The sequence below is a fragment of the Panthera onca genome, chromosome E2 (genome assembly GCF_046562875.1).
Source record: "Panthera onca isolate mPanOnc1 chromosome E2, mPanOnc1 haplotype 2, whole genome shotgun sequence".
In the NCBI taxonomy this organism is placed as follows: domain Eukaryota; kingdom Metazoa; phylum Chordata; class Mammalia; order Carnivora; family Felidae; genus Panthera; species Panthera onca.
Genome location: NC_138353.1, coordinates 17674567 through 17686379, shown reverse-complemented (window position 1 = coordinate 17686379; position 11813 = coordinate 17674567). Strand labels below are relative to the sequence as shown.

Sequence of the window (11813 nt, the reverse complement as noted above, 5' to 3'; positions counted from 1 at the left end):
CCAGCCTCATCTCTTTGACCCAAACCTGGGGCCCGCAGTGTCCTGGACACCTCCCCCTGGGAATCCCCTGGGACCCTCACATCCACTGGGTCCCACGCTTGCCGTAATATCTCCCCCAAACTGCACTTCTTCCCCAATCCCCATCTCAGGGTCCCCCCTCTTCAAGCCAGAGCCTTGGGCCTCTCCCTGCAATGTCTCCCTCCCATCCAGTCTGTCTGCTGAGGGCCTATCCACTCAGCCTCCTGAGTGTCCTTTCCATCAGCCAGCCCCCTCCTCAGTTTGTTACAGCCCTGCCATGCTCCAGCTGCCTGCAGGGATTTCTTACCCCAGCTTCCTTCCGGCTCCCAGCCTGTCGCCCCACTATGGTACACCCTCTCCATGGCACCAGGGAAATCTTATTAAGCCAGGCCTAACTCTGTCCCTCCCTTACCTGAAACTGTCCCGACTCCCCAGGGCATCCTGACGCCCCTGGGACAGAGTCCAAGCCCTGAAGTCTGGCATCAAAGATGGCATCATCTGGCCTGCCTACCCTTCCATCCCTGTCTCCCCACTCCCCCGTCTGTTCCACACTCTTCTGTCTATGCGTATGCCCTTGTTTTTGAATGCTGTGCTCAGCATTCACTTGGTTAGTCTTACGAATGCTCTGGGAAGCCCTCTTGATCCACCAGGCTGTCATTGTGTGAAGACAGATCTGTCTACCACTACTGACTAAGCTCTGCGAGGCAGGGCCTGCAGGGTTGTCTTCGCACTGTTGTGTCCTCAGCCTTGTTCACCTCAGAGTGTAGCTCAGAAGGAGCCTCAGTAAATGCTTACCAAGTGAATGGGTGGTTTGCCTCTTCCCTCTGTCCCTCCCGGCCTCTTGATGCAGTACCTCAAAGTCTACTCTTTATCTGGACATCCGCTGGAGTTAAGAAAGCACCCACATCAGTGACTTGACTGATCCCAGGCCCACTGCAGGATAGGCTGCCTTGGGGTTAGGGAGAGGCATCATAAGTCTTTGATCAATGCCCTTGCTGGGCTCCAGGGTCAGCTAAAGGTCTCCCTAGCATGGGCTGACTGAGGTTGAGATTAGTCCTTCCCCAAGGAGGCGGCTTCAGTGCAGGACAGCGGCCTGGGCAATAGCTCTCAGGATCTTTATTAACCACAGGACCCCTGAGGGTGCTAATGGGGAACCCTCAGGCCCCGCCCCAGCAGCCTCCTCCGAAGTTCTTGGCTGAGCAGCTTCTGTTCCCTGCGGGCACCATGCAGCACACTCCGGTTCTCCTGGGCCCTCCGGATCAGGTAGGGGATCACCTCCTCCAGGGAACCATAAGGGATGGACTTATACACGGCATAGCCGGCCTGCCCTGTGGGGAGAGTGTTGGCAGGGTATGAACACCTGTTTGGGGTGAGGCCCCATCTGGAACAGAGACTTGCATTTCGGAGAACATGGCAGACTAGGTGAGTTGGATAAAATCTCCCACTTAGAAAACTAGAAATCCTGCAGTAAACGTTTAGAAAATCTTCTTTTTTTTTTTTTTTTTTTTTTAATTTTTGGGACAGAGAGAGACAGAGCATGAACGGGGGAGGGGCAGAGAGAGAGGGAGACACAGAATCGGAAACAGGCTCCAGGCTCCGAGCCATCAGCCCAGAGCCTGACGCGGGGCTCGAACTCACGGACCGCGAGATCGTGACCTGGCTGAAGTCGGATGCTTAACCGACTGCGCCACCCAGGCGCCCCTAGAAAATCTTCTTAAAGTTATAAAAATACTGCCAAAAGAGTAAGGAGCTTACTAATCCAAAATTAAGAGAAAGTGAGCACCCGGAGGGAAGGGATGCACAGGAAGTCCTTCCACCCTGAAGGCAAAAGTGAGCTGCTATTTTATGACTTTGCAGAGTTGAGGGGGTGCAGAGATCGAGGCCCAGAGCCTGGCCAGGGTGAGAGTTGTAATGGGGAACTCCCCCAAGTTAAGCTGCATCCTCCATGTAAGAGCTAACCAGAAGTCAACCCTCCCACCTTCCCCCACTCGCAGGGAATGATGGCCTTGACCATAAGTGGAGCACAGAAGAAAACAGAAACCCATCTCTGAGAGACTGAGGCCTTGGATCAGCCCTCTCACATATTTGTAGCTCAAAGTTGCATCACTGAGATGCCTCAAGAAACCTCAAGCTCTGAATTTAGGGTAAAGTGGTTTTGTACCCCTTACTGCCTGCAGAAGAAAACATAAATCTTCTGGTCTCAGACCCAGGGGAACAACACAGGAAAGATAACAAAGCACACAGGAAATAAGACACCATGTTCAAGAACCAACAAAACCAACAGACAGCAGGCTCAGAGACAGGCAGGCAGGGCCTTCAGATAATGGGAACAACAGATGTATCCGGAAAGGTCTGGATGGGAGGTTGGCCAGGCATCGGTTGGGAATGCGAGAAGGGATGTGGCTGGGAGGGAATGAGGCCTAGGACTGGGTGGGGCATGGTGGTCGGGTATGGGGAGAAGGGGCCATTCACATACCTAATGCCAAGGAGACGTGGTCACACATCCCAAGAAGTTGTCCAAAACAGACGGGCCCATCCAAAGGAATGCCCAGCTCCCACATGCTACAAACAAGGCCACATCGTCAAGTCAGACAGTGGCTGGATTCAGAGCTGAAAGCAGCCATTATGCAGTCATATGGCTGTTTCAGTTACTAAAATTTTGAAGTACTTCCAAACCCAGTGATAGATAACCACTGCTCTCAAGCCCCTGGAAAGCTCTCCAGTGAGTCCCGCCTCCTTCCCTGGGACCCTCAGACCTCTCTATGCCCCAGCAAATAAGGAGCAATGTCTTGTTCAGTCTGAACAGCCTCCCCAGAACCCCTGTGGACCTACTGGCCCCTCACCGTTCCTCCCCCTATTCCACGTCCACCACCCACCCCTCTGCCCACCCTGGCATGTGAGCAAGGGAGAGGAAGGAAGGGGGCCTTCTTGTGGGTACCTATTTCCATTCTTCTACATACCGCTTGGTTGCCTGGCGAACAGATTCCTCATTGTGGGAAGCCACCATGAGGTGGCACATGGGGCCACGGTGGGACACATGGGTCAGCATCAGCTCCAGACAGCGGCTATAGCTGAAGGGAGATGATCTCTTCAGCTTATGGCACCCGCTGATTAAGGGTCAGTCCCCAGGGACTAAGGGCTCCTGTCCTTGGGAGGTGGGGTGCCTAAGGGCAAGTACTCTGGAGTCAGAAAGTCCCTCCGTTGCACCTGCACCAGGTGCAAGGGTTAGCCCTTCTCTGAGCCTTTTTCCTCTCCTGTAACAATTCAAGTTCACCTAACAGCGCTGCTGAGGATGGAGTAAGATGAGGGTGTCAAAGCCCCTGGCACAAGGGCAGTCTCACAGCAAAGGGCCACATCACGTGCACAAGATGAAATTTACCTAAGGTCATTCACTGCAGCATTATCTACAGAACACGAGTAGCAATAACCCAACTGTCTGTAAGTGGAGACTGGTGGAAACGAATGGTGGCACACAATGGAGAGTGGAGGGCCGGGCAGCCGTGAGAAGGGATGAGGAACCTCTTGGGCACCGATGTGGAAAGGTAAGATGACTGGCAAATGCTTTCCCAGCTTGCTGCAGGCCAAGCGCTACCCTAAGGACTTCATGTACTAGGCTAGTTGAGTTGGACAGACTGCCAGATCTGTCCTCTGACCTCCTCTGCCCCCTACCCAGGAAACTGACGTTTATGGCCTGTGTCACCCATGGTGTAATGGGCAGGAGATCAGAAGGTGGGAGGAGAGAGAGCTTGGGGTAGTTCACCCCTCTGCCCCCTCCCTGGCTCACCCTGTCTGCTCTGTGGGTGGCCACATCTCCTCTAGGGTGGCCCCTCTTCCTCAGCTACGGCACAAGGGCCCTAAGAGCCTCATGCTGTTGTAGGTTCCGGGCTTCCTCAATATTCCTATTCTCTATAAAGAGAGTGCATTTTACTACGTTTCTTTGTAGTTAAAGCCCTTTGCTTGGAATTCCGTTTCCTCTGGGGTCCTGCCTGACACACATACATTCACTCTTCTGACTCTCAGGTCAGCTCCATGAGGTAGACGTTCTGGTTATTTCCATTTTACAGAGGGGAAGACTGAAGCTTGCCCCCAGGTCACACAGCTAGAAGTGGCTGGGCTGGGATTTCAACCCAGGCTGTCTGATGCTTCAGGGCCTGCGTTTATTATCATTAGACTGTTCTTCCTTTAAAATAAGCAGTTGAGTGGAAAAACAGGGAGCGGTGTGCAGGCATGATACCTTTCGTACACTGACACACAAAACCTTTGCGTTTGCCTATTTATGCATAAAGGAACTTAGAAGATAAACATCTCCAAAATGAGATGGGGATTTGGGTGGAAGTGAGGTATGTCTGTATTCATTTTTGAATCATTGTGATTTTTAATCACACAAATTTATTATGTATTCAGAATGTATAATGTGCGAATGTAAAAAGGTGCAGCAGCTTTGGAAAACCATCTGGCAGTTCCTCACAAAGTTAAATAGGGAGTTACTGTATAACCCAGTGATTCCACTCCTAGAGGATTGAGCTGTCAAGCGAATTGGAAGTGTATATTTGCACAAAAATGTGCTCAGGAATGTTCATAGCAGCACTAGTCACAATGGCCCAAGGTGGAAGCGATCCAAATGCCTGTCAGCTGATGAGTGGCCAAACAAAATGTGGTACGTCCATACAGTGGAATATTATTTGGACGTATGAGGGAATGAAGTACTGATTCATCCAACAACATGGTTGAACCCTGAGAACATTATGCTAAGTGAAAGGGGCCAGGCACGAAAGGCCATACGTTCTACGACTCCATTGATAGGGAATGTCCAGAATATGCAAATCCACAGAGACAGAAAGATTAGAGGAATGGGGAGTGACTGCTGCTAATGGATGCAGGGTTTCTTTTGGGGGGTGATGAAATGTTCTGGAATTAGCGGCGACGGTTGCACAACCTTGTGAATATACTAAAATGCACTGAATTGTATACTTTAAAGCGGTGAATTTTATGGTATATGAATTATATCTTAGTAAAAAGAAATAATAATGGTGCCAGTGATTAAGCCTGTGGGGCACAACCGTATGTAGGAGCCCTCATGGGCCTTGGAGGCAAGCCTCAGTTCCAGCCATGGCTTGACCACTTGCCTCGTAAACTTGGGTCAGTCCCTGCGTCTCTAGAAACCTCTTCTGGATCCAATGTGAAATGGAGGTAGACTTTGTAAGCTTTACACAGACAGGGCCTGGGGACCACCTTGGTTGATACTGGGACCAGGGTCCAGCACAGGTCCTGATCTAAATTAGGTGATCAGAAAGTATGTGGTAAAGGAACAATTTCCTCCTTCCTAGGGTCCTGGGATGGGGGCCCAAGGAGCTCACCCATATTTTGCTCCCAGCACACTATGATTTGAGGTGAGTAAGAATGCAGGTTGTAGGGCCAGCCTGCTGGGTTCAAAACATGGCCCTGCCACTTACGAGCTATGTGACCTTGGGTAAGTGATTCCATCTCTCCGTGCTTGGGTTCCTCCCTCTGAAATGGGGGGTAATAATAATAGTACCTACTTCTTGTGGTTGTTTATTTATGTTTTGAACAGACCTGTACAGAAGCTACCATGTGGAAGGCATGATTCTAAGCACTGGGTGTTCAGCAATGAACAAAACAGAAACCCCTGCCCTCCCAAGCCCGCACTCTAGAGAGGGGGGAGACAGACAATGTGCAATTGAATACGAAAGTGTATAGAACCTCAGATGCCAGTAAGTAAGGGCTAAAGAGAAAAATAAATTCAGGAAGAGAGTAGGTGTGGGCGTTCTAGTTTTTGATAGGGAGGGCAGGGAAGGTCCCCTGAGAAGGTACCAATAAGTGAAGACGTAAGGAGGTGAGGGATTGAGCCATGCAGCTGTGTGGAGGAGAACATTCTAGGCAGTGGGAACAGGAAGTGCAAAGGCCCTGTGGATCATCGAGGAGGCCAGTGTGGCTGGAGTGCAGTGAGTGAGGAGCAGAGTGGGAGGAAGAGAAGTCAGAGAGGTGACAAGCTCAGATCATGAGGGAGCTGTGGGCTGCTTTAAGGATTTGGGGTTTATTGAGGTGCAGTGGGAGCCACGGAAGGGTTTTGAACTGAAGAGGGACAGGATTTGACTTCAATATTAATAGACTCCCTCTGGTTGCCGGTAAGGAATAGACTGGGGAGGGGGAGGGACAAAGGAGGATGCAGGGAGCCTGAAGAGGAGGCTGCTGTTCAGGGTGGGAAGGGACGATGTCCTAAACCGGGGAGAGGAAGTAACACATGGACATACACAGGAAGCTCAGCATCATGTAGTGCGCTCTGATGAGAGGTTAGAGGTTATCATTTATCTCAGAGGCCTGTCTGGCCCAGTCCTACCTCCGATTGGTAGCCTCATAGTCAGGCTGAGTGGGGTCTTCTGTCCCTTGGTGCCGAGCCGTCGCTCTCTCCTTGTCCAGATATGCCCCTCGTACCAACTTCACTCCGAAGGCCAGGCCAGCCCTGTCAGCGGCCTCGGCGGCCAGCCTCAGCCGCTCATGTGTGTCCTGGCGGAGGACCCCGGCAGCTTCGGGTCAGGACACCGGGACCCCCACCCTCCGTCCCCCAGAGCGTGCCACACACCTGCAGATAGGCCTGGTAAGTGTTCCACACCCAGGGCCCGCCTTCGCCGGGGCTGTTCCAGCGCACGGCCAGGGCATCCACCAGCAGAGAGAGCGCAGGGTTCAGGAAGGTGTACTCAGCGTCCACCAGGAGCCTCACGTGCTGGGCCCGGGCGTGCTGAGGGTGAGAGAGGCCGTGGTCAGGCGTCAGGGTGCCCAGGAGGTGTCGTGGGGCCAGGCCACAGAAGATGTTACCTGTACTACCCGGTGCAAGCGGCCCAGAGAGGCCTGGAGATGCCGGTTTTGCTCGGCGTTGAGGCAGGAGACCTGAAGGTCCTGGGGGAGCAGGAGGGGAGGCGAGAATGGCTCGGGTTACTGGATCCTTCCAGGGCCTATGCCTCCTCTCCCCCACCACCGAGAAGGGAAGACTGTTTAGAAATCGTTAGAAATATGAAAAGTAGCTGTATCACACAGATACTATTTATTGAGGGAAATAAAGTGGTCAAGAACCCAGGATCTGGGTTTGAATCCTGGTTCCACCACTTACTGTATGGCCTTGGATGAGTGGTATAACCTCTCTGGGCCTCATTTGTTGTCTATTTTTTCAATGATTAGATGATAATGGCACCACCCTCATGGAGTTGCTGTGTGGAGTGTGCCTTGACAGAAGAATGGGAGGGGCCCAGCGCATGATAAGCGCTCAATATATGTTGTCATTATAATAATAAGTGATTTCCGGGGTGTCTGCGTGGCTCAGTGGGTTACGTATCCGACTCTTGATTTTGGCTCAGGTCATGATCTCAGAGTTGTGAGATCGAGCCCCTTGTCAGGTTGTAGGCTGAGCACAGAGCCTGCTTAAGATTCTCTCCCCCTCTCTGCCCCTCCACCGCTAGCACTGTCTCTCTCTAAAAAAAATTATGGGGCGCCTGGGTGGCTCAGTCAGTTAAGCATCCGACTTCAGCTCAGGTCACGATCTTGTCATTCATGGGTTTGAGCCCCGCATTGGGCTCTGTGCTGTCAGCTCGGAGCCTGGAGCCTGCTTTGGATTCTGTGTCTCCGTCTCTCTCTGCCCCTCCCCTGCTCTCACTCTGTGTGTCTCTCTCTCAAAAATAAATTAAAACATTACATTTTTTTAATAAAAAAGTAAACATTAAAATTTTTTAAACAATTTGTAATAAGTGACTTCATATACTAGCTTATTGATATAACCTTCACAACGATCCCAGTAGATAGTTATTCCAAGCTCCATTTTCCAGGGAGAAGACTGAAGGTTGGTGAGTGAGGTAACTAGGAATTAACACATAGAAAGTGCATAGAACAGTAGCTAGGTCATAGTAAGTGCCATTAAGTGTTGTCTGTATTAGGTCTCTTAGGACCTCAGTATCCTCATCTAAGGCCAGAGCCTCGTTGCTACAAAAGGCCATATTTCATTTTTTCTCATTGCCACGTAGTATTCCATTGTGTATATAAACCACAATTTCTTTATCCATTCATCAGTTGATGGACATTTAGGCTCTTTCCATAATTTGGCTATTGTTGAGAGTGCCGCTATAAACATTGGGGTACAGGTGGTATGGAAACCAATTTGACAGTAAATTTCATATATTAAAAAATAAAAAAAAATAAAAAAATAAAAAATAAAAAAAAAAAAAAAAAAAAAAATAAGGCCAGAGCCTCACTGCAGCCCACAAGGCTCCACCCATCCGGCCCCTCTGCTTTCCTCTCCTCAGCTCTCCGAGCTCACTGCCCTCCAGGCACACTCGCCTCCCTGCTATTCTTGCAACACTGGCACCTTCCTGCCTCAGGGCCTTTGCTCTGGCTGTTCCTTCTGTGGGAAACACTCTTCCCCTAGATGTCCACTTACCTCGCTCCCACCTCTCCTCCAGGTCTTTGTTTCAATGTCACCTTCTCAGAGAGGTTTTCCCTGGTTCAAATTTGCAGCTCCCGATCTGGGGCTTTCTTTTCTCTTTCCTCAGCCTTACTATTCCCTATGATGCCTACTGACACATGTTCCATATCAGCTTTGGTTTTAATTATTGAGTGCCTCTTGCCTCTCCCTGACCAGCAAGGACAGGGAGTTTGTCTTGGTCATCGTCCCCTCCACCCTCCACCCCTGGAGGAGCACAGCACCTGGTACATGGTAGGTGATCAATAAACATTCAGGGAATTAACACATCTGTGATGTGGAAATAATATTTGTCCCTAACTTACGATCTTGTTATGGGGATTCCAAGGGTCAATGTGAGCCGCTGGTGATGCAAGGAGTCCAGGTGAATTCAAAGAAATTGGGAAGTTAAAGAAGGAGGAACAGGTGGGACTTGGTTCTATTATATCCAACAGAATCCACATGGAGATGTAGGCCTAAGTCTGCTAGTGGAACTCCCTCAGAATTGGGCTGGGAGAACATGGCAAACCTCCCCCGGATCTTAGTGGAGAAAACTCTCCAGAAGGAGGGAAGAGATGGGGCACCTGCCCAGCCATCTTTTCCTCAATCGGAGGATTGAGGGCAGAGTCTCGGGGGAGTTCTGGGGTAAACTGGCAAAACTCGCTGTATGCGATGGCCACCCTCATCGAGGTCCTGCGAGGTGCCTGGTGCTATTTCACATACCTCACCAAGAATTTACCTCCCTTAATCTTCACCTCCTTGAAGTAGGGACTATTATCATCCCCCATTTTACAGAGAGGGAAACTGAAGCACAGAGAGGCGAGACCGCTTGTCCAAAGCCACACGGCTTCCTCAAACCCTGAGTTATTTTTTTTTAAGTCTATTTATTTATTTTGAGAGAGAAAGAGAGAGAGCAAGTTGGGGAGAGGCAGAGAGAAAGGGAGAGAGAGAATCCAAAGCAGGCTCCATGCTAACAGCACAGAGCCTGACTTGGGGCTCAATCTCACGAACTATGAAATAATGACCTGAGCTGAAATCAAGAGTTGGATGCTTAACTTGACAGGGCCACTCAGGCACCTTCAGACCCTGAGTTCTTAACCATCACTCTATATACCCACTCACAGGCAGGGTAAACATTTCCTTCAAACATATATGAGCCACTTAGGACAGTGTGTGGTGCATTGTGAGTGATCAGTAAGTTCTTCGCTAGTAATTTATTGCTTAAAAATCACTTGCTTCATTTATCCATCTATTTAACATCTATTTTATCATATCTCGTCTAGGTGCCAGGGGCTGAGGATATGACAGTGAACAGGACAGTTGTGAATTGTACTGTGGAGACCAGGGAGGGTAGGGACTCAAATCTGAGACATGGGATGGTAGGGTTGTCTCTGAGATGGGGACAGGAAGGGCAGCAGCCTTGGCGAGACACTCAAGCCAGGGTAGGACCTGCTAGGTGTGAGGGGTCTGGAGGATATCCAGGGGCTCAGGGAAAAAGCTAGGGCTGGAGATAAACGTGGACCTCATTAGTACAGACTGGGGAAACTGAGGCTATAGGGTGGGTAAGAAGGCCCCATTGAAGGGATTAAGGAGTAAGGAGGAGGGAGCCAGGACCTAGCCTTGGGGAACCTCCATATTTAAGAGACAGGCAGAGAAGAGCCCAAAAGGATGGAGAATGAGCCAGCAGAGATGAAAAAGGAAAACCAGGTGTGATGCTCTTAGGGATGCCAAGGAAAGCAAGTGACCCAGGGAGGAGGAGGGCCCCTCTGTTCATCACGAAGCCAGATGCCAATGGCAGGGAGGGTAAAAATAGTGTATGCAAATAAAAAGAAAGGAATGGATGAATTAACCAAAACCCCACTGGCCTAATCACAACTCCCAGCCATTCAGCACATAGCATAGCTGAATTGATTGACCAAATACTGATTACTTTTTTCTAGTTGGTAAAGAGCCACTATCTCACTCCCTCCTCTGAGAACTCCCAGCCCCCAGGCCCCTCCCCAAGACCCCCAGATGACCCATATTCCATCTCTTCCGACCAGACCCCAGGGCTATAGCATACTTATTCTGATTATTCTAAGCCTGGGGAGTAGCAGTAGCTACACAGTTTGAATATTCCGCTTACAGGTGGTTGCTACATCCAAGTACAGAGAACTCCGCTCCCCCCACATTCCCCACCAACCATCCATTCTCCCCCAGCCTGAGGTCTTTACCTGCCCAGAGTCCATGGCTTCTGCCAGCCTCTCAGGACTCAGCTCCAAGGAAGCCCCTGGTCTTCTGATCCACGTGGTTAGCTCCTTCTGGAATAGGGTAATGGGTGGAGTGGTGAGGAGGACCTGGTAGGCAGCCATACCCCCCTCCCCCATCCGGTCTGTCCCTTACACAGAGCCGAGTGCTGGTCAGCGCCGTCACCTTCAGCTGCATAAGGATGTTCCCAGTCGGGCCAGGGGTCTCCAGGAGGCCTCGTGACAGGTCCACACACCGAAGCATAGCACTGAGGTTCCCCTCATACCAGGCCTCACTGCCCAGCCAGCAGGCATTAGCTTCTGGAGCCCGCCACCCCCCTTCCTGCCAACCTCCCAGGGCCTGGCCCCTACTCACCCAGTCTTGACAGCTGAGTCAGGCTCCTCCTCAGTGGGCACGGCCAGCAGGGGCCGGAGGCCCAGGGCCTGGAGCTGCCGGACGCAGCCCCTCACCTCCTCTGCTGTCTCACCAGCTACAAACTGCCCGTAGACAGACGCTCGGAGAAGTGCGCCCGAGAGCCGGGAGCCCAGGAGCCGCTGAGACCAGGCCTGGAGCTGGAGTGACACAGAGCAAGGGCTCAGAATCCAGCCCTGGGGACCCCCCAGGCCCTTCCCCAGGGTCACTGCTCACCGCCAGGCCATGTGTGACCAGAGGGGGCCAGGCACACAGCCGCAACACCAGCAAAGCCCGTGTCAGCTCTCCCGTGCCCTTGAGGTGAAAAGCCCCACCATCAAAGTTTAGGGCCTGCCAGCCTCCAGTGGAGGGCCCAGCCTGGGAACAGAGCGCACGACAGGTCCGGAGCATCATAAATCCCCAGCTGCTCCGACAGCAAGTAAAGAGGTCTCCCAAGTGCCCCTTGCCCGGCCAGGGACAGTGACTGATTAACCAGGCAGTAGCCAGGGAAAGGCAAATCTTTTAGGATCATAGGCTCCTTGGGGGGCAGTTAATTATTAACTGAGGGGGACAGAGTTCAAAATAACGGGACAAGAGAGGACAGTCCCAATAATAGCCCCCAACCACCCTCAGCACAGCGGCTCACAATTCCTAGGTACTCTCCACGCTAAGTGAAAGTGCGACTCCGGAGCCA

At 51.4% G+C, this 11813-nt stretch overlaps 1 protein-coding gene across 2 annotated transcripts; it reads right to left on the bottom strand.

Moving 5' to 3' along the window:
- Nucleotides 1-1103: 1103 nt before the first annotated feature.
- On the bottom strand, nucleotides 1104-11606 carry PRODH2 (proline dehydrogenase 2). 2 transcript variants are annotated; one of them, XM_060652158.3, is made up of 10 exons: nucleotides 11357-11606; nucleotides 11084-11280; nucleotides 10865-11003; nucleotides 10696-10782; nucleotides 6853-6933; nucleotides 6620-6775; nucleotides 6377-6543; nucleotides 2979-3089; nucleotides 2495-2580; nucleotides 1104-1346 (listed from the first exon to the last, which is right to left on the bottom strand). In XM_060652158.3, exons 1-10 carry the CDS (start codon nucleotides 11531-11533, stop codon nucleotides 1162-1164), a joined length of 1386 nt encoding a protein of 461 aa, XP_060508141.1. In that variant the 5' UTR covers nucleotides 11534-11606; the 3' UTR covers nucleotides 1104-1161. The 2 variants fall into 2 exon arrangements, with proteins under 2 accessions (XP_060508141.1, XP_078294621.1); XM_078438495.2 differs by having other exon boundaries at nucleotides 11455-11570.
- Nucleotides 11607-11813: the final 207 nt, after the last annotated feature.

What these genes read in the sequence shown, in the direction of transcription:
- PRODH2 (XM_060652158.3), bottom strand. Translation starts at nt 11,533, where the DNA reads ATGATGCTCCGGACCTGTCGTGCGCTCTGTTCCCAGGCTGGGCCCTCC. An exon ending in AAGCCATGGACTCTGGGCAG is followed by an intron (nt 6,934 to 10,695) that starts GTAAAGACCTCA and finishes CTGCTCCCCCAG; the next exon opens with GACCTTCAGGTCTCCTGCCT. An exon ending in GTTCGCCAGGCAACCAAGCG is followed by an intron (nt 2,581 to 2,978) that starts GTATGTAGAAGA and finishes CCTTGTTTGTAG; the next exon opens with CATGTGGGAGCTGGGCATTC.